The sequence below is a fragment of the Babylonia areolata genome, chromosome 28 (genome assembly GCF_041734735.1).
Source record: "Babylonia areolata isolate BAREFJ2019XMU chromosome 28, ASM4173473v1, whole genome shotgun sequence".
In the NCBI taxonomy this organism is placed as follows: domain Eukaryota; kingdom Metazoa; phylum Mollusca; class Gastropoda; order Neogastropoda; family Buccinidae; genus Babylonia; species Babylonia areolata.
The window spans coordinates 20,748,785-20,776,284 of NC_134903.1; the positions used below are offsets into that span (position 1 = coordinate 20,748,785).

Here is a 27,500-nt window from a genome sequence, read left to right on the forward strand (position 1 = left end):
AAACTTTTCGCTGAAATCTGTGAATCTTTTGCCAAAAATTGGGAGCCCTAGGATGTTGACTTGTCATCATCAATCCAGACCTGCACCTAACTAAATCATCACTCTCACCGCTCCAAGGCTTTCTTCCCAAAACTTTCATTACTTCCTGAGCCACTTCTAAGGCTCTTAGTCTTCGAAAAAGGAGCCAATCCGCACCAGACAACATCATTCTGACCAGCCACATCAGCAAAAAAGGACTTCAGGATTTTCCGCTGCCTGCGAGTCCACACAGTGCAGACCGAACAAAGTCCAAGGGATGTAAACGATCCTCAAACATTCCAGAGGACAGGGAAAACATAGCAGGGGTTGTTTCCCTTTTACTATCGACCGTGAATTTGCTATCCATGAAAACTGGACATGAGAGTTACGTCCCATAGGCATATGACTGTCCAATGAAATGAAGTCGTTTGTCCTAAGGCAGAAACGGGCGCAACAGCCGAGTGGTTAAAGCGTTGGACTGTCAATCTGAGGGTCCTGGGTTCGAATCACGGTGACGGCGCCTGGTGGGTAAAGAGTGGAGATTTTTACAATCTCCCAGGTCAACATATGTGCAGACCTGCTAGTGCCTGAACTCCCTTCGTGTGTATATGCAAGCAGAAGATTAAATATGCGCGTTAAAGATCCTGTAATCCATGATAGCGTTTGGTGGGTTATGGAAACAAGAACATACCCAGCATGCACACCCCCGAAAATGGAGTATGGCTGCCTACATGGCGGAGTAAAAACGGTCATACACGTAAAAGCCCACTCTTGTGCACACGAGTGAACGCAGAAGAAGAAGAAGAAGAAGAAGAAATCCTACGGCAGCCAAGTGGTTCATCAGTGTGTCATTTCATCAGATAAAAGTGCAAAGTTTTGTGAATAAGAAATAAACATGTAACACTAATCTGACTGCAGAAACACTTTCGAATGCTTTGCAATTCTTTTGCAGTTCCCAGAAGTGCTTTGCCCTAAATAATGATCTGAATGTTGTGTGAAAAAAAAAAAAAAAAAAAAAAGGAGAAAAAAATCACCTTAACTTTTAAGCCAAGTACCCGGTAGTTCTAGAAAAAATGAATTTGCTAGAGTTTACCACACACAACTGAAAATAGTGAAATAAAAGGTTATTACACTGACTTAAATTATTTGTAATCACTGTAAACACACACATGAGCCAAATACACAGACAACTGAAACATATGGTTATTAGATAGATTCACATTATGCGTAATTACTATAAACACACACATGAACCAAACACAACACACACACACACACAGACAACTGAAATACAGGGCTATCACATAGACTCACACTGTGTGTAAACACATATGATTCAAAACACACACACACACACTCTCACACACACACAGACAAATGAAACATAGGGCTATTACACAGACTCACATCATGTGTAAACACATGCATGAGACAAACACAACACACACTCATACACACACACACAAACAGACAAATGAAACATAGGGCTATTACTTACACAGACTCACATCATGTGTAAACATATGCATGAGACAAAAACAACACACACACACACACACACAGATATGTGAAACATACGGCTATTAGTATTACACAGACTCACATCATGTGTAAACACATACATGAGACAAACAAAACACACACACAAAACAACGAACAAAACACACACACGCACACACAAAAACCAGAACCCTCACCTCCCGATACTCATGCATCTTAGTAACGTCGCCCTCCTCACCACCACCACCACCAGAAGAGGAAGAGGGGGAGGGGGAGGGGGGGAGGGGAGGGAGGTGGTCCCACGACACCAGCTGGATGACGGCGATGATGCGCAGCTGCCGGAGAAAGAGGTCCAGCTTCTGCTTCTTGCGGGCCGTGCTGTCCTCCGCCTCGGCGCTGACCGGAAGGAAAACACGCAGCCTGGTGCCAGACCTCCAGCTGGGCACCATCGTCAGGATGCAGGCAATCTGTGGGGGTCAGCGGGGGTGGGGGGGGGATGTAAAAGAGGATTTTATTTTAATCAATCATGAGTATGTCTGCTCACATTCTGTGGGTTAAAACAAAAGAAAATAAACAAAAACAATGGTCGTATGTGTAAATTGTTACGTGTGTGGTGTATCTGTGTGTGTGTGTGTGTGTGTGTGTGTGTGTGTGTGCACCATCTGCAAGCGATCTGTGTGGTTCAGTGGGGGAGGTGCGTGGGAGGGCGTTGGAGTGATTTGGGGGCGGGGGAAGATGGAGAAGTGGATTTTTATTAATAATACTAATACTAATAATAATAACATACAGGCTTACATAGCGCAGTACCCCCCCTCCCACCCCATCTCAAATGGGGCTCACAGCACTTTACAAAAAGATATACAAATTTAAGACAAAGTGACATGAAAATGTGTACAAAAACTAAAATGTACACACACACAGGCACACACACCTGCAGCATAAACAGACTGGTGTTTTCAAAGAAGCTGACACCAACACCCATCCACCTCTCCCCACCCATCCACACCACAACACCCAAACACCCACACCACACCACAACACCCAAACACCCACGTATATCATGAACAGACTGGTGTTGTCGAAGAAGCTGACACCCACACCCACCCATCTCTCCCTACACACTCACACACAGACATTCACACCCACCCACATACTCACACACACACACTCAAACAAACACACACACTCTCACACATACACACACACGCACACACACATACACCTACATACATAGACACACACACACACACACCCACACACAAACCAACCCACCATGCTCACATGCAACACACACAGACAGGTGTTTCCAAAGAAGCTGACCACACACACCCACCCGCCCTTCCCTAAACAAACACCCACCCACACACATGTATACAATCATCACCCCCCCCCCCCCGACCCCCCTTCCCCTCCACGACCCCCAACCCACACACCACACCACAGCACAGCACAGCACAACACCGAAACAAACACCCCCCCCCCCCCCCCCACCTGCAGCATAAACAGACTGGTGTTGTCAAAGAAACCGGCCAAGTGGGGCTGGAAGAGGTTGACCGGCCAGACGTCGATGTTGTAGCTGCTGGAGGAAGAGGCGGCCACGATCTTCTGCTTGTCCAAGAGGTGGAAGTGGCGGCAGAGGCACACGTTCTTGTGCATCTTGAGGCTGTCCACCACCAGCGTCACGTACTCCCAGGGCGACAGGCGGCGCTGGTCCTCCGAGTCCCGGATGCCGTCGAAGAAGGACTCCACCTGGCTGTAGGTTCCATTCTCCACCTGGGGGTGTGGAGGGCAAGGGGAATTTTTATTTTATTTTTTTGTTATTAATATTGTTATTGGGGTGGTGGTGGAGTATAATGTGTGTGAATAGAATAGAATAGAATAGAAGAGAATAGAATAGAATAGATTTTATTGTCATGAAACCGTAAGGTTTATAAGACACAACTGCAATGGTAAATGAATGAACGAATGAAAAACACACAATTTATCAATCAGTTAATGCAGTAAATTGCAGCAGCATTCATACACAAATTTTCCTAATCTTGTTTGTATATATTCATCATCTGTTAGCATCACCTGACTGGGAATATGTCCTGTGTTATTCGAATTTTGAATATCCTTTAAAAATTGTTGCCTAAAGGTTTTATATTTAATACAATGATCAAGAAGATGGATTTCGTCTTCCAGGATGTTACACTTGTTGCACAATCTGTCTTCTTGTGTGTGTGTGTGTGTGTGTGTGTGTGTGTGTGTGCGTGCGTGCGTGCGTGCGTGCGTGCGTGTGTGTATGTGTGTGTGTGTGTTTGTGCATGCGTGCGTGTTTGTGTGTGTGTGTATGTGTGTGTGTGAATGTGTGTGTGTGTGTGTGTGTGAATGTGTGTGTGTGTGTGTGTGTGTGTGTATGTGTGTGTGTGTTTGTGTGTGTGTGTGTGTACGTGTGTGTGTGTACGTGTGTGTGTGTGTGTTGGGAGTGAGGTGTAGTGTGTGTATGTGTGTGCGTGTGTGTCTGTGTCTGTGTAAATGCGTGTGTGCATGATTCTGCAAGTGTGCATGTGTGTGTGTATGCATATCAGGTCTGTATGTATGTTTGCACTTGCTCAGGCATGGAAAAGTGAGCCACATTTGCGTGAACATCCCCCCCCAAAAAAAAACCCACCCCGTATTCTCCTAGTTCCGCACACATCAACAACTCACATCCCGGGTGAAGAAGCGACGTTTGCGTGGCCGGGTGGCCACCAGGGTGTCCACGGGGGGCGTGTCGTCGTAGAATCCCAGGCACACCGTGTTGGGCTTCATGCCCCCTAGACCCGCCACCCTCACCAGGTGGGCGAAGCCCTCGTTGACGCTGCTCGACAGGGTCACCTCCACGAAGGCCTTGATCTTCAGGTGGTCCACCATCTGTGCAGAGGGAGAGAGGGGTGTGGGGGTGTGGGTGGTTTGCGGGCAAGGGGAGGTGGGCAGGGGAGGCAGAGTGTTTATCACTGAGTGGTTTGTACAGTGTCGTGAGAAAGCTAATGATCCTGAGGTGGTTCACCATTTGTGGGGGGGAGTGTTGGGGAGGGAGAGGGTTGCAGAACAGGGTGTTCAGTGTATTGTGAGAAAGGTAACTGGGATAGACAGGAGAGGAGATACACAGGATGAGATGATAAACCCAGGTCTCATGTGCAGCATGCACTTAGCACACGTAAAAGAACCCAGGGCAACAAAAGGGTTGTTCCTGGCAAAATTATGTAGAAAAATCCACTTCGATAGGAAAAAAACAAACAGAACTGCACACAGGAAAAAATACAAAAAAATCGGTGCCGCTGTAGTGTAGTGACGTGCTCTCCATGGAGACAGCAGCCTGAATTTCACACAGAGAAATCTGTTGTGACAAAAAAAGAAATACAAATACAAATAGTTGTGTGTGTGGAGGAGGGGGTGGGGGGGGCGAGCGGATCTGCAACGTTGTGATGCAGTTAAATGGCAGAGGAAAAGGGTCAGTTTAATGTCTATTCACTAGAAGTCTCATCAGACGGAAAGAAGAGTGGTCGTGGATGAAGGAGAGGGAACGCTTGTGACTGTTAGTGTAAGAAAGTGTTAACTACTCAGTACGGCCAGTCCTCTCTTCTCCTCTACACAGACCCTTCGGATGTCCAGTGGGTGTCTGAATGACCCAACCTTTAGCTTCCATCGTCAGAATTGTGGTATTCTTTGTCAACATTCACCTCTTCAGTATAAGAGCCTTCCGCTTACAATATTTTGATGATGGTAATTGGGGTGAAACGCTGTTAACGTCGTCTCTTTCGCCGTTCGTATGGAGAGAGTTAAGGTATGTATTACTATTAGAGGAAATGGAAATAAGTCTATGATAAGAAATACAGTGTGTGTGCGTCTGTGTGTATTGGTGGGGGGTATGTGTGTGTGTTTGATGTGTGTGTGTTTGTGATATATGTGTGTGTGTTGGGGGGATGTGTGTGTGTGTGTGTGGGGGATGTGTGTGTGTGTGTGTGTGTGTAATATTTGTGTGTGTGTGTCTGATACGTGTGTGTGTGTAGGGGGTGCGGGGGGCCCGGGGGGGATGTGCGTGTGTGTGTCGGGGAGGGATATGTATATGTGTGACGTGTGTGTATGTGTGCACACGCCTGCATGTATCAGAGTGCGAACATCCACATAAAAACAACATACCCACCCCTCCCAACTACACACCTTCAACCAATGAGACGTGACGTCGTTCACGGGGTCGGTGGGGTAGTCGGCCAGACGGCCGGTGCGGACGTGGCCGATGACGTAGAGGCCGCTCTTCTTGACGTCGTTGACGAAGTCCATCAGCTGGCAGGACTGGCGGGGGTTGGCCACCATCAGCAGCACCTGGGGCCGCCAGTACTTTACGTGCGACTTGCGGGGGTCCAGCATCAACAGGTACTTGCGCACCTGTAAGGGGGCAGATGGAGGTGGGGAGGGTGGGGGGGAATGAGGGGTCAGGGGAAGGAGGAGAAATTCAGAGATTTTCAAGATTAATTTTTTTTTTTTTCCCTTTTTTTTTCCAATTTTTGGCATACAGTTAACATGTGTAACAACAAGAAGAAAAAAAAGGGGGAAAAAAAAGGAGCGCATACACAGCAAAAATAATGAAGACTCATGTCATTACTTCAATTATTAAAGGTTGTACATGTATCGACTGGTCAGATTAATTTTTTTATTTTTTTTATTATTAGTATATTACTCAATGATATCCAGTCTTTTCATTCTTTTTAAGGCATCAGCTATATAAATATAGTCTTCCAATCTGTCCTAGTGTGACAACATTTGCAATAGCAACAACTATAGCGTCAAATGATAAGACACAACAATAATAATGCTGGTGAATACTATTACTACTACTATTACTGCTTTTTTTCTTTTTTTTTTTTTTTTTTTTTTTTGCCCCGAACTTTCTTGGATCGACCACCGTTTTATTTTGTATATATATATATATATATATATATATATATATATATATATATATATATATATATATATATATAATAAATTCATTTTGTCAATTCAGAATAGTTGGTAAAGAAAAAAAATCTGAAGATAGTGAACATTAACAAAAACAGATGTAAGTCATTATACTTAGTATCAGTATAAGTATCAGTAGCTCAAGGAGGCGTCACTGTGCTCGGACAAATCCATATACGCTACACCACATCTGCCAAGCAGATTCCTGACCAGCAGCATAACCCAACGCGCTTAGTCAGGCCTTGAGGAAAAAAAAAAAAAATAATAATAATAATAATATACTTAAATTAGTCCATTACACAATCAACTCAAAACGAGACAATAATCATTGACAACACACCACACTACACTGCACTAAAAAAACAAAAAACAAAAAAAAACACACACAAAATAGTACACAACGCAACACATCTGACAGTACTAACACAACGCAACGCAATGCAACAGACCACACTGTGGCAACACACTACACAGCAAAATACACCACACTACAACACAATAAAGCACAAAACACAACACCACACTACAACACACTACACACCACACGACAGTACACAATACAAACCACCACCACACACACCTGGTTGAAGATCAAGGCCTGTGATACAGAGCCCCAGGTCAAGGGACAGGGAGTGGAAGTGCGGCATGAACACATCACAACGCACAACACATCACACCACACAACACACTACACCACACAACACACTACACCACAACACACAACACCACACCACCCTACATCACACCACACAACACACTACACAACATCACACCACACAACACACACTACACCACACCACACTACACAACACACTACACCACACCACACAACACACTACATGACAACACACTACACCACACCACACTACACAACACACTACACCACACCACACAACACACTACATGACAACACACTACACCACACCACACAACACACTACATGACAACACACTACACCACAACACACAACACACTACACCACACCACACAACACACTACATGAGTACATCACAACACACTACACCACACCACACAACACACTACATCACAACACACTACATGATAACACACTACACCACACCACACAACACACTACACCACACTACACACCACACAACACACTACATCACAACACACTACACCACACCACACAACACACTACATCACAACACACTACACCACACCACACAACACACTACACCACAACACACTACATCACAACACACTACACCACACCACACAACACACTACACCACAACACACTACACCACAACACACTACATCACACCACACAACACACTACACCACACAACACACTACACCACACCACACAACACCTCACAACACACTACACCACAACACACAACACCACAACACACTACATCACAACACACTACACCACAACACAGAAGTCAACACAGCACACATGCTACACTACAACACACAACACCACACTAAAACACAACACAACACACACACACACACCACACCACACTACACACCACACTAAAACACAACACACCACACTAAACACCACACTACATTACACACCACAACACACTACAACACACTACACACCACACTTACAACACACAACACCACACTGAAACACAACACAACACACACCACGCTACACTTCAACACATTACACACCACAACAAGCTAACGCACTACAACACACAACACCACACTAAAACACAACACAACATACATCACACCAGACTACAACACAACACACTAACACACAACACAACACGCACACCACAACACACTACACGCCACACTACAACACACCACCACTCTACACACCTGGTGGAAGATCAAGGCCTGCGATATGGAGCCCCACGTGGAGGGCAGAGAGCGGAAGTGCAGCATGATGATCAGCACCAGCATCAGGATCAGCGCCACCGACGAGTAGAGGGCGCTGATCAGGAAGCACATCACCATGCAGCCAATCAGACCCAGCAGGCACGTGTGCCACGTGAAGTAGCGGAACGTCGGCCTGCACGACGCAAAGGAGAAATAAAAACAAAACACCACTACCACTTCTTCCTCTTCTTCTGCGTTCACTCGTATGCACACGAGTGGGCTTTTACGTGTATGACCGTTTTTACCCCGCCATGTAGGCAGCCATACTCCGTTTTCGGGGGTATGTTCTTGTTTCCATAACCCACCGAACGCTGACATGGATTACAGGATCTTTAACGTGCGTATTTGATCTTCTGCTTGCATATACACACGAAGGGGGTTCAGGCACTGGCAGGTCTGCACATATGTTGACCTGGGAGATCAGAAAAATCTCCACCCTTTACCCACCAGGCGCCGTCACCGTGATTCGAACCCGGGACCCTCGGATTGAAAGTCCAATGCTTTTTACCACTCGGCTATTGCGCCCGTCACCACCACCACCAAAGTTTCAGTTTCTCAAGGAGGCTTCACTGAGTTTGGACAAATCCATATATATATATATATATATATATATATAAGTGGAGTGATGACCTAGAGTTAACGCATCCGCCTAGGAAGCGAGAGAATCTGAGCGCGCTGGTTCGAATCACGGCTCAGCCGCCGATTTTTTCTCCCCCTCCACTAGACCTTGAGTGGTGGTCTGGACGCTAGTCATTCAAATGAGACAATAAACCAAGGTCCTGCGTGCAGCACGCACTTAGCGCACGTAAAAGAACCCCACGGCAACAAAAGGGTTGTTCCTGGCAAAATTGTGCAGAAAAATCCACTTCGATAGGAAAAACAAATGAAACTGCATGCAGGAAAAACTAAAAAAATTTAAAATAAGAGTGGTGCTTTCACTGCAGCGACACGCTCTCCCCGGGGAAAGCAGCCTGAATTTCACACAGAGAAATCTGTTGCATATATATATATATATATATATATATATATATATATATAGATATATATATATATATATATAGAGAGAGAGAGAGATATATATATATAGATATATAGATATATATATATATATATATATATATATATATATATATATATATATATATGAGTATCTATCAGAGCCTCCTTCTTCTTCTTCTGCGTTCACTCGTATGCACACGAGTGGGCTTTTACGTGTATGACCGTTTTTACCCCGCCATGTAGGCAGCCATACTCCGTTTTTCGGGGGTGTGCATGCTGGGTATGTTCTTGTTTCCATAACCCACCGAACGCTGACATGGATTACAGGATCTTTAACGTGTGTATTTGATCTTCTGCTTGCATATACACATGAAGGGGGTTCAGGCACTAGCAGGTCTGCACATATGTTGACCTGGGAGATCGTCAAAAAATCTCCACCCTTTACCCACCAGGCGCCGTCACCGTGATTCGAACCCGGGACCCTCAGATTGACAGTCCAACGCTTTAACCACTCGGCTATTGCGCCCGTCTCTATCAGAGCCAATTTCTTTTACAGAATTTAGCTAAAGGACAAAACTTTTGTTGCCATGGGTTCCTTTTCAGTGCAAGAAGTGCATGCTCCACACGGGTCCTCGGTTTATCGTCTCATCCACATGACACGATGCTCAGTTTGATTTTCCCAGTCACACTTGGAAGTGGGATTCGAAACCCTGACCTTTGTGGATACTGATAAGCGACTTAACCACTCTGCCATCCCTGCTCCTCGTAAAGCAGGGCAAGACATGCAACCATTTACCTGAAGTTGTACAGTAAAACAGGGCAATACAAACACATGGCCGTTTACCTGAAGTTGTACAGTAAAACAGGGCAACACACACATGATTGTTTACCTGAAACTGTGTCAGTATTTAAACAGGGCAACACACACACATGGCCGTTTACCTTAAGTTGTACAGTAAACATGGCAACACACACATTAACATTTACTTAAAGTTGTACAGTAAACATGGCAACACACACATGAACATTTACCTAAAGTTGTACAGTAAAACAGGGCAACATACACATGATTGTTTACCTGATACTGTGTCAGTAATTAAATAGGGCAACACACACATGATTGTTTACCTGATACTGTGTCAGTAATTAAACAGGGCAACACACACATGATTGTTTACCTGAAACTGTGTCAGTAATTAAACAGGGCAACACACACATGATTGTTTACCTGAAACTGTGTCACTAATCAAACAGGGCAACACACACACATTAACATTTACCTGAACTTGAACAGTAAAACAGGGCAACACACCCACATGGTCATTTACCTGAACTTGTACAGTAAAACAGGGCAACACACACACATGAACATTTACCTGAACTTGTACAGTAAAACAGGGCAACACACACACATGGTCATTAACCTGAACTTGTACAGTAAAACAGGGCAACACACACACATGAACATTTACCTGAACTTGTACAGTAAAACAGGGCAATACGCATACACGAACATTTACCTGAACTTGTACAGTAAAACAGGGCAACACACACACATGAACATTTACCTGAACTTGTACAGTAAAACAGGGCAACACACACACATGGTCATTTACCTGAACTTGTACAGTAAAACAGGGCAAAACACACACACATGGTCATTTACCTGAAGTTGTACAGTAAAACAGGGCAACACACACACATGAACATTTACCTGAACTTGTACAGTAAAACAGGGCAACACACACACATGATCATTTACCTGAAATTGTACAGTAAAACAGGGCAACACACACATCAACATTTACCTGAAATTGTACAGTAAAACAGGGCAAAACACACATACAGGTGACCATTTTACCTGAAGTTGTACAGTAAAACAGGGCAACACAAACACACACACACACACACACACAGGTGACCGTTTTACCTGGAGTTGTACAGTAAAACAGAGCAACACACACACACACACACACACACACACACAGGTGACCATTTTACCTGAAGTTGTACAGTAAAACAGGGCAACACACACACAGGTTACCGTTTTACCTGGAGTTGTACAGTAAAATAGAGCAACACACACACACACACACATACACACACACACACACACAGGTGACCATTTTACCTGGAGTTGTACAGTAAAACAGAGCAACACACACACACACACACACAGGTGACCGTTTTACCTGAAGTTGTACAGTAAAACAGGGCAACACACACACACACACACACACACACACACACACACACACACACACAGGTGACCATTTTACCTGAAGTTGTACAGTAAAACAGGGCAGCACACATACACACACACAGGTGACCATTTTACCTGAAGTTGTACAGTAAAACAGGGCAACACACAGACACACACACAGGTGACCGTTTTACGTAAGTTGTACAGTAAAACAGGGCAACACACACATGAACCTTTACTTAACTCTCTCCATACGAACGGCGAAAGAGACGACGTTAACAGCGTTTCACCCCAATTACCATCATTAAAATATTGCAAGCGGAAGGCTCTTATACTGAAGAGGTGAATGTTGACAAAGAATACCACAATTCTGACGACGTAAGCTAAAGGTTGGGTCATTCAGACACCCACAGGACATCCGATGGGTCTGTGTAGAGGAGAAGAGAGGACTGGCCGTACTGAGTGAGTTAAAGTTTACAGTAAACATAGCAACACACACATGATTGTTTACCTGAAACTGTGTCAGTAATTAAACAGGGCAACACACAAATGATTGTTTACCTGAAACTGTGTCAGTAATTAAACAGGGCAACACACACATGATTGTTTACCTGAAACTGTGTCAGTAATTAAACAGGGCAACACACACATGATTGTTTACCTGAAACTGTGTCACTAATTAAACAGGGCAACACACACACATTAACATTTACCTGAACTTGAACAGTAAAACAGGGCAACACACCCACATGGTCATTTACCTGAACTTGTACAGTAAAACAGGGCAACACACACACATGAACATTTACCTGAACTTGTACAGTAAAACAGGGCAACACACACACATGGTCATTAACCTGAACTTGTACAGTAAAACAGGGCAACACACACACATGAACATTTACCTGAACTTGTACAGTAAAACAGGGCAATACGCATACACGAACATTTACCTGAACTTGTACAGTAAAACAGGGCAACACACACACATGAACATTTACCTGAACTTGTACAGTAAAACAGGGCAACACACACACATGGTCATTTACCTGAACTTGTACAGTAAAACAGGGCAAAACACACACACATGGTCATTTACCTGAACTTGTACAGTAAAACAGGGCAACACACACACATGAACATTTACCTGAACTTGTACAGTAAAACAGGGCAACACACACACACATGATCATTTACCTGAAATTGTACAGTAAAACAGGGCAACACACACATCAACATTTACCTGAAATCGTACAGTAAAACAGGGCAACACACACACACAGGTGACCATTTTACCTGAAGTTGTACAGTAAAACAGGGCAACACAAACACACACACACACACACACACACACAGGTGACCATTTTACCTGGAGTTGTACAGTAAAACAGAGCAACACACACACACACACACACACACACACACACAGGTGACCATTTTACCTGAAGTTGTACAGTAAAACAGGGCAACACACACACAGGTTACCGTTTTACCTGGAGTTGTACAGTAAAATAGAGCAACACACACACACACACACATACACACACACACACACACACAGGTGACCATTTTACCTGGAGTTGTACAGTAAAATAGAGCAACACACACACACACACACATACACACACACACACACACACAGGTGACCATTTTACCTGGAGTTGTACAGTAAAACAGAGCAACACACACACACACACACACACAGGTGACCGTTTTACCTGAAGTTGTACAGTAAAACAGGGCAACACACACACACACACACACACACAGGTGACCATTTTACCTGAAGTTGTACAGTAAAACAGGGCAGCACACATACACACACACAGGTGACCATTTTACCTGAAGTTGTACAGTAAAACAGGGCAACACACAGACACACACACAGGTGACCGTTTTACGTAAGTTGTACAGTAAAACAGGGCAACACACACATGAACCTTTACTTAAAGTTTACAGTAAACATAGCAACACACACATGATTGTTTACCTGAAACTGTGTCAGTAATTAAACAGGGCAACACACACATGATTGTTTACCTGAAACTGTGTCACTAATTAAACAGGGCAACACACACACATTAACATTTACCTGAACTTGTACAGTAAAACAGGGCAACACACACACATGAACATTTACCTGAACTTGTACAGTAAAACAGGGCAACACACACACATTAACATTTACCTGAACTTGTACAGTAAAACAGGGCAACACACGCACATGAACATTTACCTGAACTTATGCAGTAAAACAGGGCAACACACACACATGGTCATTAACCTGAACTTGTACAGTAAAACAGGGCAACACACACACATGGTCATTTACCTGAACTTGTACAGTAAAACAGGGCAATACGCATACACGAACATTTACCTGAACTTGTACAGTAAAACAGGGCAACACACACACATGAACATTTACCTGAACTTGTACAGTAAAACAGGGCAATACGCATACATGAACATTTACCTGAACTTGTATAGTAAAACAGGGCAACACACACACATGAACATTTACCTGAACTTGTACAGTAAAACAGGGCAATACGCATACACGAACATTTACCTGAACTTGTACAGTAAAACAGGGCAACACACACACATGAACATTTACCTGAACTTGTACAGTAAAACAGGGCAATACACACACACATTATCATTTACCTGAAATTGTACAGTAAAACAGGGCAACACACACACACACACACACAGGTGACCATTTTACCTGAAGTTGTACAGTAAAACAGGGCAACACACACACACACACACACACACAGGTGACCATTTTACCTGGAGTTGTACAGTAAAACAGAGCAACACACACACACACACACACACACACACACACACACACACACAGGTGACCATTTTACCTGAAGTTGTACAGTAAAACAGGGCAACACACACACACATACAGGTGACCGTTTTACCTGGAGTTGTACAGTAAAACAGAGCAACACACACACACACACACACACACACACACACACACACAGGTGACCATTTATCTGAAGTTGTACAGTAAAACAGGGCAACACACACACACACACACACACAGGTGACCATTTTACCTGAAGTTGTACAGTAAAACAGGGCAGCACACATACACACACACACACACAGGTGACCATTTTACCTGAAGTTGTACAGTAAAACAGGGCAACACACAGACACACACACAGGTGACCGTTTTACGTAAGTTGTACAGTAAAACAGGGCAACACACACACACACACACACACAGGTGACCGTTTTACCTGAAGTTGTACAGTAAAACAGGGCAACACACACACACACACACACACAGGTGACCGTTTTACCTGAAGGTGTACAGTAAAACAGGGCAACACACACACACACACACAGGTGACCATTTTACCTGAAGGTGTACAGTAAAACAGGGCAACACACACACACGCAAGTGACCGTTTTACCTTAAGTTGTACAGTAAAACAGGGCAACACACACACACACACAGGTGAACATTTTACCTGGAGTTGTACAGTAAAACAGGGCAACACACACACACACACACACAGGTGACTGTTTTACCTGAAGTTAGGGGCTGAGGCCAGTTCCAGCCCCAGACAGGCCAGGTTGACGGAGGCGTAGGACAGCAGAAAGAAGACGGAGGTGATGGGAGCGATGGCGTTCAGCGAGCCAATCAGCAACACCAGCTGCACACAGCGCGCGTCATGGCAGTCAGTCAACGGTGTGATCACCACCCTGTACAACCTCGACTAGCAAAAATTCATGTGTGTATGAATGTTGCAAAGAATGCGTCACGTTTTAATTAGAAGACCTAACATTTCGTTTGTTTTTGTTTTTGTTTTTTGTTTATTTTCAACCCTTTATTGTTGTGTCTATAAACCTTTCATTTTCATGACAAACAAATATGACTCTGATTCCCAGTCCCCCTCCCTCTCTCTCTCTCTCACACACACACACACACAAACCCTCCACCCCCTCCACCACACACACACAACCCCCCCACCCCTCCACCACACACACACCACACTTTACCATCACTTTATTTTACAATCTTTACAAATCTATGGCATGCAAAGTATAATCATGCTCCTCTTCACATACATGTATATATTTCAAGTGAAAATTGCAATTATCTTAGTCATTTAATCATGTTCTTTTTTTTTTTTTAATGTGTGTGTGTGCGTGTGTGTGTGTGTGTGTGTGTGTGGAGTGTAACACTTGTAGTATTGAGAGTATGTTACTTTGTGGGGTTTGTGCATTGCGTTTTCATCACGATTTGAAATGATTCTGTTTCACATGTTTCTACTACTTTTCATGCGCTTTCTCCTTTCACTTCAGGATGCTGGATTTGTAAAGCGCTCACAGCTTGCTTGTGCTTGAATTAGAGCGCTACATAAAACATTATAAAATATTACTGAAATATTATCATCACTCAACGTGGTATCACGACGTGAAATCTTCTTCGTCGTCTTCTGCGTTCGTGGGCTGCAACTCCCACGTTCACTCGTATGTACGCGAGTGGGCTTTTACGTGTACGACCGTTTTCACCCCGCCATGTAGGCAGCCATACTCCGCTTTCAGGGGTACGACATGAAATAGTCAAAGAAAGCCAGCAAGAGAGCCCCCACCTGGACTAGGAACCAGGAGATGAGCACGGCCACGTAGGGGATTCCCTGAGCTGGTGGTGATGGTGGCCGGCTTGAGAAGCATTCCTGGAAAAAACATCATCATCATCATCATCATCAACATCATTAACGTAATCATTGTCATCATTATCATCAGGAACCAGGAGGAGCACGGCCACGTAGGGGTTCCCTGAGCTGGTGGTGATGGTGGCCTGGCTTGAGAGCGCTCCTGGAAAAAACATCATCATCATCATCATCATTAACGTAATCACTGTCATCATTATCACCAGGAACCAGGAGGAGCACGGCCACGTAGGGCCTCCCCAAGCTGGTGGTGAAGGTGGCTGGCTTAAGGAGCACTCCCGAGAGAACCGTCATCATCACAGTATCATCATTATCACCATCATTGCCATCATCATCATCACATTCATTGCCATCATCATCATAGTCATCATCATCGTCATCACCATCATTATGATCTTCATAGTCATCATTTGTATTTGTATTTGTATTTCTTTTTATCACAACAGATTTCTCTGTGTGAAATTCAGGCTGCTCTCCCCAGGGAGAGCGCGTCGCTACACTACAGCTCCACCCATTTTTTTTGTGTATTTTTTCCTGCGTGCAGTTTTATTTGTTTTTCCTATCGAAGTGGATTTTTCTACAGAATTTTGCCAGGAACAACTCTTTTGTTGCCGTGGGTTCTTTCACGTGCACTAAGTGCATGCTGCACACGGGACCTCGGTTTATCGTCTCATCCAAATGACTAGCGTCCAGACCACCACTCAAGGTCTAGTGGAGGGGGAGAAAATATCGGTGGCTGAGCCGTGAGTCGAACCAGCACGCTCAGATTCTCTCTCGCTTCCTAGGCGGACGCGTTACCTCTAAGCCATCACTCCACTTCATTATCACTGTCGTCATCATCATCACATTCATTGCCATCATCATCACCATGAGGGTGCTTATAGATAGGTTGTGCTAAAAAAAAAACAACCCAAACTAAAACCAACAACCAACAGCTAAAAGAAAGGCAGAGGATTTTTTTTTCCCCACTGTTCTGCTGACCACAGGGAGTGGTGGTGGCTGAGTGGAAACACACACGACTAGGAGTTCTAAGCGAGCGTCCACGGGTTCGAGTCCAACATAACAGACCTAGAATTCTTACTGCCCCCCCCCCCCCCACACTCCTCCCCTCCCCCCCCCCCCACACACACACCCCTCCCCCCACACCCCCCTCCACCCTCTCTCCACAAGACTGAGTGTGTAGTCTAGGAGCAAGTCATTCAGATAAGACGATAAACCCAGAGACTTCTCTTGTGCACATAAAAACACCCACAGCAACAAAAAGGGTTGTCCCTGGCAAAATTCTGTCCCCCCCAAAAAAAAGTATTTAAAAAAAAAAAAAAAAAATGTTGATAGGAAAACAAATATACTTGCACTGTCTGTAGTTCCAGACGGAACAGAAAAAAAAAAGAAAAAAAAAGATGGCACTGCACTATGGCGACCTGCTCTCTCCAAAGCGGAAGACAGCAACCCCAAAAATCACACAGAAAAAAATCCATTGCAACAAAAAAAGTAATACACTACAATAAAATACAACGCATGTGACCGGCTGGCTTGTTTTCAGTTTCAGTTTCAGTAGCTCAAGGAGGCGTCACTGCGTTCGGACAAATCCATATACGCTATACCACATCTGCCAAGCAGATGCCTGACCAGCAGCGTAACCCAACGCACTTAGTCAGGCCTTGAGAAAGAAAAAAAAGAAAAAAAAAGGACTACTACTACTAATAATAATATGTATAAGGCGCAAAAACTTGATGAAGTCAACTATAAGCGTACAAAAAATAATAATAATAAATAAAATTAAATTAAATTAAAAAAATGTTGTGGAAAAGCGAATTAACTCTCTCCATACGAACGGCGAAAGAGACGACGTTAACAGCGTTTCACCCCAATTACCACCATCAAAATATTGCAAGTGGAAGGCTCTTATACTGAAGAGGTGAATGTTGACAAAGAATACCACAATTCTGACGATGGAAGCTAAAGGTTGGGTCATTCAGACACCCACTGGACATCCGAGGGGTCTGTGTAGAGGAGAAGAGAGGACTGGCCGTACTGAGTGAGTTAACTCATTCCACCCAACACCTACATGCCTGATACAGCTGGCCTGGACCAGCACATGAGACCACTGTAGTAAAACACAGTGTTCTTCACTAAAACAGCGAAAATCAATGGAGAATTGTTGACTTAATCGGTCAAGCAAAGCTCAGTTTTCATGCTTTCTGGAACCCATAAATAGCTGAGTTTAGGATGTGGAACATACCAAGCAAGAATAAACGAAATTGGAACAGTGTATTGGTACGTGAATACTCGTACCTTGTCCACAGGAGAAGATGGGCGCAATAGCCGAGTGGTTAAAGCGTTGGACTGTCAATCTTAGGGTCCCGGGTTCGAATCACGGTGACGGCGCCTGGTGGGTAAAGGGTGGAGATTTTTAAGATCTCCCAGGTCAACATATGTGCAGACCTGCTAGTGCCTGAACCCCCTTCGTGTGTATATGCAAGCAGAAGATCAAATACGCATGTTAAAGATCCTGTAATCCATGTCAGTGTTTGGTGGGTTATGGAAACAACAACATACCCAGCATGCACACCCCCGAAAACGGAGTATGGCTGCCTACATGGCGGGATAAAAACGGTCATACACGTAAAAGCCCACTCGTGTGCATACGAGTGAACGCAGAAGAAGAAGAAGTCCACAGGAGAAGTAATCATGGTACGAGTTAACTCGTAGCTGGAGTAGAATGAGTTAAGGCAGGCCTCAAACTGAAAGGCAACTCACCAAACAGCTGATCGTTTGCCAGAGCCTCCAGAATCCGGGACGCTCCAATCAGATTGCCCAGAGCGGCCGACAGCGTGGCCGCAAAGATGCCGATCACCACGAAGGGCGGCCACACGTTGATCTCCTGCAGAAACACGTAGTTGTTCTGCAATAGGAACCTGGACACCAAAGGCACATGTTGTTAATGTCTGACAGCAGTTTACAGGTTATGTGTCAATTTCAGACAAGTTATCAGGTCATATTACCGTAAAGTTCGGTCTATAAGCCACGACTTTTTACTCCAGCTTCAACCTCTGTGGCTTATACAATGATGTGGCTTATTTGAGGATTTTAATGATCCCAGGAGTATCACGTTCTCGTCTATTCTTAGCTGCCCTTCAACTCACCAAAATCATGATTTCTGTCCATGAATTTTTGGATGGGCTTCAGGATAGTGTGCTAACTGTTCATGTTTTATAAATGAAATCCGCACACATTAAAGCCTTCAGATCAGCATTCAGTTCTACTCTGCTCAAGTGTACAGCCTCATCATGCCAAAAACGCGACGTTATACCTATGATGCAGCCTTCAAATTGAAGGTGATCAACCTAGCAGACAACAGTGCAAGCGACGAACCAGCAGCGACCTCCACCTTCATGTTCATGAAGTGAAAGCAAGGCTGAAGTCAGTGACAAGATGGCGGAGGAAGCTGTGCTGGTTCTCTTAAACTCAGACACTGAAGACGAAGATTTCAATGGATTCAGTGACCAGGATGACGTTGAATAAATGTGACTATCCCTAAATTATGGATCTTATTTTCGTTGTATTTATTTATTATTTTTTTGTGGCACTAGCAGTATTTTCGCTTGCTTTTCTTTGTGTTGTTCCCGCTTGTGTTTATTTCATAACCTACAGTATTGACAGCTTTTCTGTAGTATCAGTATGTGTTCTGGTACTGGAAATAAGTGCGGCTTATAAGCCAGTGCGGCTTATGTATGTATAAAGTTCAATTTTTTCCAAAATTTCCGTGGGTGCGGCTTATATACCAGTGTGCTCAACAGACTGAACTTTACGGTATGTTGTTAATGTCTTACAGCAGTTTACAGGTGATGTGTCCATTTCAGACAAGTTATCAAGCCATATGTTGTTAATGCTTCACAGCAGTTGACAGGTATATGGCAATATTTGACAAGTTATCAAGCCATATGTAGTTAATGTTTGACAGCAGTTATATGTTAACAGGTTAAGTGTTGTTATTGCTTTAGAGTATTTAAAAAGGTTGAATTCTGTCACTGTTTGACAGCAGCTCACAGGTTAAATTTTGTTCACGTTTGACGGTAGTTAACTGGATATATGTTGCTCAATATTTAACAATAGTTAACAGGTTATATGTTGTTATTGTGACAGCAATTGACAGGTTAAGCTTTGTGAAGGAGGTGGAGAAGAACAATGAGAACAAGAACACGAAGAACAACAACACAAAGAATACACAGGTGAAGAAGAAGAAGAAGAAGAAGAAGGTGAGGAAGAAGAAGAAGGTGAGGAAGAAGAAGAAGAAGGTGAGGAGGAGGAAGAAGAAGAAGAAGAAGAAGGTGAGGAAGAAGAAGAAGGTGAGAAAGAAGAAGATGAAGAAGAAGAAGAAGGTGAAGAGGAAGGTAAAGAAGAAGAAGAAAAAGAAGAAGAAGAAGAAGAAGGTGAGGAAGAAGAAGATAAAGAAGGCGAAGAAGAAGGTGAAGAAGAAGAAGAAGGTGAGAAAGAAGAAGATGAAGAAGAAGAAGGTGAAGAGGAAGGTAAAGAAGAAGAAGAAGGTGAGGAAGAAGAAGGTGAGGAAGAAGAAGAAGATGAAAGTGAAGAAGAAGAAGGTGAGGAAGAAGAAGAAGGTGAGGAAGAAGAAGGTGAGGAAGAAGGTGAGGAAGAAGATAATGAAGAAGAGAAGAAGGTGAAGAAGAAGGTGAAGAAGAAGAAGAAGAAGAAGAAGAAGAAGAAGGTGAGGAAGAAGAAGGTGAGAAAGAAGAAGATGAAGAAGAAGAAGGTGAAGAAGAAGAAGATAAAGAAGAAGAAGGTGAGGAAGAAGAAGAAGAAGAAGAAGAAGGTGAGGAAGAAGAAGAAGAAGAAGAAGGTGAGGAAGAAGAAGAAGAAGGTGAGGAGGAAGAAGAAGAAGAAGAAGAAGGTGAGGAAGAAGAAGAAGGTGAGAAAGAAGAAGATGAAGAAGAAGAGGAAGGTAAAGAAGAAGAAGAAAAAGAAGAAGAAGAAGGTGAGGAAGAAGAAGAAGGTGAGGAAGAAGAAGATAAAGAAGGCGAAGAAGAAGGTGAAGAAGAAGAAGAAGGTGAGAAAGAAGAAGATGAAGAAGAAGAAGGTGAAGAGGAAGGTAAAGAAGAAGAAGAAGGTGAGGAAGAAGAAGGTGAGGAAGAAGAAGAAGATGAAAGTGAAGAAGAAGAAGAAGAAGAAGAAGAAGGTGAGGAAGAAGAAGAAGGTGAGGAAGAAGAAGAAGGTGAGGAAGAAGAAGGTGAGGAAGAAGATAATGAAGAAGAGAAGAAGGTGAAGAAGAAGGTGAAGAAGAAGAAGAAGAAGAAGGTGAGGAAGAAGAAGGTGAGAAAGAAGAAGAAGATGAAGAAGAAGAAGGTGAAGAAGAAGAAGATAAAGAAGAAGAAGGTGATGAAGAAGAAGAAGAAGAAGGTGAGGAAGAAGAAGAAGAAGAAGAAGGTGAGGAAGAAGAAGAAGGTGAAGAAGAAGAAGAAGAAGAAGAAGAAGGTGAGGAAGAAGAAGAAGAAGAAGAAGAAGAAGGTGAGGAAGAAGAAGGTGAAGAAGAAGAAGGTGAGGAAGAAGGTGAAGAAGAAGAAGCTGAGAAAGAAGAAGAAGGTGAAGAAGGAGAAGAAGGTGAAGAAGAAGATGAAGAAGAAGGTGAAGAAGAAGAAGAAGGTGAAGAAGAAGAAGAAGGTGAAGAAGAAGAAGATCAACAACAACAACAGCAACAAGATGAAGAAGAGGAGCACCTGTCCAAACAGGAAATGACCCACCTGTCGCAGGAGCCGGCCAGAAGCAAGGTCATGATGACATAGGTGAAGAAGGTGAAGGCCACGGCAGAGAGAGTGCCTTTCGGGATCGCCTTGCTAGGGTCCTTGAGTTCCCCTGACGACGTCACACACACACACACACACACACACACAGAGAAACATCACAACTCAGGAATAAATTGGAAGGAACTTAGTGACTGATACCACTACTACTACTTCTACTGATGAACAGCATTTGTATCATGCATTTTTTTTTTAACTCTCTCCATACGAATGGCGAAAGAGACAACGTTTACAGCGTTTCACCCCAGTTACCATCATCAAAATATTGCAAGCAGAAGGCTCTTACACTGAAGAGGTGAATGTTGACAAAGAATACCACAATTCTGACGACGGAAGCTAAAGGTTGGGTGATTCAGACACCCACTGGACATCCGAAGGGTCTGTGTAGAGGAGAAGAGAGGACTGGCCGTACTGAGTGAGTTAAGTTAATCCAGACTCAGTGCACTGGCAATCAACTGCCCATTCACCTGAAGCCACACTCAAACCATACAAAACTTACAGCTCAAATTTAACAGTGGAGAGAAAGAAAAGATCACAAAAAAAAGACTGCTTCACAGAACAGATGAGTTTCGAGTTCTCATTGTGTTGTATTGTATTGTATCGTATTGTATTGCACTGTGTTGCATTGTATTGCATTGCATTATACACAGACCAGACATGTTGGCCCTGTTGAAGATGCCAGTGATACTGCTGAAGAGAAAGGCAAAGTACTGTATCGCATCGTACTATACTGCATTGCATTGCACTGTACTTACTGTAATGTATCATATTGTACTGTATTGTATTATGTTCTGTTGTATTGCATCATGTTGTATTATGTTGCATTGTACTGTACTGTAATGTATTGCATTGTTTTGTTTTGTATTGTATTGCATCATATCATATATTGTATTGCATCATAACTATTGTATTATATAGCATCATATTGTATAGCATTGTACTGTATTGTAATGTATTGCATTGTTTTGTATTGTATTGCATCATATCATATATTGTATTGCATCATAACTATTGTATTATATAGCATCATATTGTACTGTATTGTATTGAATTGTATTGTATTGTAGCGTACTCTGTTGTACAATAATCATATCATACCATGTTGCATTGTATTGTGTTGCATCATATCATACATCGTGTCAGACTGTATCGTACTGTATCGTATCGTATCGTATCGTATTGTATCATATCATATCATACTTTACTGTACACTAACCAGCCATGTTGGCCCCATATTCAGGATGCCACTCACACTGCTGAAGAGAATGGCAAAGTATTGCATTGCACCATATTGTATTGCATTGCATCATATTGTATTGCATTGCATCGTATTGTATTGCATTGCATCATATTGTATTGCATTGCATCATATTGTATTGCATTGCACCGTATTGTATTGCATTGCATCATATTGTATTGCATTGCATTAAATCGCATTGCACTTGGGTGTATTGCACTGTATTGCATAGTACACTGACCAGACATGTGGGCCCCGTTGGGGATGCCTCTCACACTGCTGAAAAATATGGCGAAGCATTGATTTGTATTGCACTGTATTGCACTGTATTGCACAGCACTGCACACTGATCAGACATGTTGGCCCCGTTCAGGAGGCCTCTAACACTGCTGAAGAGAATGGCGAAGCATTGATTTGTATTGTATTGTATTGTATTGTACTGTATTGTATTGTATTGTATTGTATTGTATTGTACTGTACTGTATTGTATCACATTGTATTGTACTGTGTTGTATTATATTGTATTGTATAGCACCATATTGTATTGTATTGTATTGTGTAGCATCATATTGTATTCTGTTGTATTGTATAGCATCATATTGTATTCTATTGTATTGTGTCGCATCATATTGTATTATATTGTATTGTATAGCATCATATTGCATTATATTGTATTGTGTAGCATCATATTGTACAGCATCATATCATATTGTATATTACTGCATCATATCATATCATATTGTATTGCATCATACTGTATTATATTGTACTGCCTCATATTGTATTATATTGTATGATAGAGCATCATACTGCATTCTATTGCACTATATTGCATTGTACTGTATTGTATCATATCATCAAATCATCTTGTATTGTACTGCACCATATCATACGTATCGTATCGTAACATATCGTATCGCACTGTTCACTAACCAGACATGTTGGCCCCGTTGAGGATGCCAGTTACGCTGCTGAAAAGAATGGCGAACACAGTGGGGAAGTTGAGCACAGCGTCTGAAGTGTAGTCCCTCGTGTAGTTCTCTGAAATCATTAAAAAAAAAAAAAGAAAAAAAAAAAAAATAATTTTCTTCTTCTTCTTCGTTCGTGGGCTGCAGCTTCCAGCGTTCACACGAGTGGGCTTTTACGTGTATGACTGTTGTTATCCCACCATGTAGGCAGCTATACTCCGTTTTCGGGGGTGTGCATGCTGGGTATGTTCTTGTTTCCATGATCTACTGAACGCTGACATGGATTAGGGGATCTTTAACATGCGTATTATATGATCTTCTGCTTGCATATATACACAGGAGTATATTTTCTTTGAGTGGACAAAAAAGATTTTTTTAAATTTCATTACAGTTATACATGAGACAAAATATACATTCATAATGTGACACCTACAAGAAGACGGATGAAAAAAAAGAAAGAAAAAAAAAGAAAGAAGAAACAAAATGTGAAAAAACAGCCAACAGATGCAGAAAATTGTCCACATTTTACACAAACCACACTGTCTTGTGGTAGTTTAGCTAGTATCATTATTTGCTGAAACATTCATATCAATATGTACACATACTTGTACACACACACACACACACACACACAGATATAATACATAAATATCTATCTATCTATTTCATCACACATATCTATCTTCATATCAAAGGTATTTTCCTCCACTTTTTCTCTTCATTAGTTGGCTCCACAACTGTAATGTCTTGGTAGTTCTGTACAATCATCATGCAGGGTTGATTGCATTGCACTGTATTCTATTACATGAGTGGGAAAAGACAAGATTTGTCTATGACCGTAAAGTTTGCACATATTTTTCAGAGACTTTTTCCAGCCCTGGAAATAGTTCTCTCATGTTTCCCAACATGTTTCCTGGACTTACACGACAGCCCTACACACACAGTGACACAGACACAGACACACGTGCAAGCCCACACATGCATACCCGCACGCGCACGCACACACACAAACATGTAGATAACACAGGCATGCTACAAGGATGACTTCTCAGATGTCAGCGCCTGCTCCAGAATGACACGGGCCACTGGAAGAGACACAGACAGACACACACACACACACACAGACTCCAACAACAACAACAGCAGCAACAACAACAGAAAAGCTGTGTCCACACACCCACCATACAGGTTCTATTTTTCTTTTCCTTTTTTTTTTTAAAATTTTTTTTTAAAACATTTTTATTCAAAATCTTTCGTTCTAATATAACGAAACAAACAGACATCCAAATATCTACACACACACACGCACAGTACACACACACACACACACACACACACACACACGCACATAAAAAAAAACCCCAAAAAAAACAAAAAACAACATACCGAAGGAAAAATAATACTAGGATATATCATGATTATCATTAAATGGAAATAATAACAGAGGACATTAAATGAACTCTAAACACACACACACACACACAAAAAACAAAAAAAAAAACCACCCACATGCATACACACTTTGTCACACATGTATAACAATGAGTATCAGAACAGCAGAGTAGGCAACTTCTGTCCCAACTATCTGGGCTAGAATTTGATTATAGTGGAGAGTGTCTTGCCCAAGTTACATCTCCACTCTGCAGGCCAAGAGGGTTTGAGGACAGTCAGCATTGGGATAGTTCCCAAAGGCCAGCTAGCCCCCTAGGCTGCAGCACTAAGAGCCAGTGCAATCTCGCCTCATAGTTTCAGAGTCGCAATCCTTCGCAAAAGACCTAAGCTGTAAATACTTTCCCACTGCAATGGAGAAACCATTGAAAATACAGCTCTCACTTTGCTGTTGGCCCACCAGTAAACTCATGTCAATCTATGATATAAGCCGAGTGTTTTCACACATACTACTTCTTCTTCGTTCGTGGGCTGCAAATCCCACATTCACTTGTATGTACACAAGTGGGCTTTAACATGTATGACCGTTTTTATCCCGCCATGCAGGCAGCCATACTCTGTTTTCAGGGGTATGCATGCTGGGTACGTTCTTATTTCCATAACCCACTGAACGCTGACATGGATTACAGTGTCTTTAACTTATGTATTTGATCTGCTGCTTGCAAAGGGGGTTCAGGCACAAGCAAGTCTGCGCATAATCATTCTGACCTTGGAGATCGGAAAAAATTCCACCTCATACCCACCGCTGTCGAGATTCGAACCCGGGACCCTCCGATTGAAAGTCCAACGCTTTAACCACTCGGCTACTGCGCCCGTCAGAGCCAGTATGATTTTTGCCTCCTAGTCCTAGTCCTTGAAAAAAAGACTAAGCTGTAAATGATTTCCAAACTGCAGAGGAGAAACAGCTGATCATACAGCTCTCAATCTCAGCCACTGGCCTGACTGTAAGGTCGTGTCTATCTGTGGTATAAACTGAGTGTTTTCACACATAATTCTGCTAACATCATACACAAATAATGAATCAAGAATGTCTAATCCTTTGACAGGTAATAATAATAATAATAATGGTACTTATATAGCGCTGAATCTTGTGCATAGACAAATCTAAGCGCTTTCGCACCAGTCATTCTCACGCACGCATAACTCTACAACTGGAGAAATTAAAGACAAGGAAGAGGCAGGGAAGGGAGGCTATTTTGGGAAGAGGTGGGTTTTAAGGCCAGACTTGAAAGAGCTGAGTGTGGAGACTTGACGAAGTGAAAGAGGAAGTTCATTCCAATTGCAAGGTCCAGAGACAGAGAAAGAACGGCGGCCAACAGTCGAGAGTTTGAATCTGGGTATGCGTAAGTGGAGTGGATCCGAAGCTGATCGTAGTGAGTGAGATGGAGTGTAGAGGTGAAGGCAGCCACAGAGATAGGAAGGGGCTGATTTGTGAATACATTTGTAGCATAGAGTGCTGATCTTGTACTTTATTCGGTGTGAGACAGGGAGCGGATAGACGGGTATAGAGGATAGAATAGAATAGAATAGAATAGAACAGAATATGTCTTTATTACCAAGTGTACCAGGGTCACAAGGAATATTGCGGGGGGAGGAGGTGGGGGTGGGGGTGGGGGGGCAGTACATAACAAGGTACGAACATAAATCGAAAACCATACACATACAAAGTAACAACATTGGTATTACAAACCAAAACACTGAAATGTAAACAACAAATAAAACAACGAAATAGGTGATAAAAACAGAAAAAAACAG

General features: G+C 42.9%; 1 protein-coding gene across 1 annotated transcript in view; it reads right to left on the bottom strand.

Annotated features, from left to right (window-relative positions):
* Nucleotides 1-27,500, bottom strand: part of LOC143301975 (solute carrier family 12 member 9-like) — a 66,108-nt gene that overhangs the window by 1,256 nt on the left and 37,352 nt on the right. Inside the window, 11 exon segments of the mRNA XM_076616457.1 lie at nucleotides 1,716-1,985; nucleotides 3,010-3,291; nucleotides 4,210-4,413; nucleotides 5,704-5,928; nucleotides 8,308-8,500; nucleotides 15,128-15,252; nucleotides 16,195-16,233; nucleotides 16,235-16,278; nucleotides 19,036-19,193; nucleotides 22,032-22,143; nucleotides 24,262-24,369. Of these exon segments, the coding sequence (XP_076472572.1) occupies nucleotides 1,716-1,985; nucleotides 3,010-3,291; nucleotides 4,210-4,413; nucleotides 5,704-5,928; nucleotides 8,308-8,500; nucleotides 15,128-15,252; nucleotides 16,195-16,233; nucleotides 16,235-16,278; nucleotides 19,036-19,193; nucleotides 22,032-22,143; nucleotides 24,262-24,369 (1,760 nt within the window).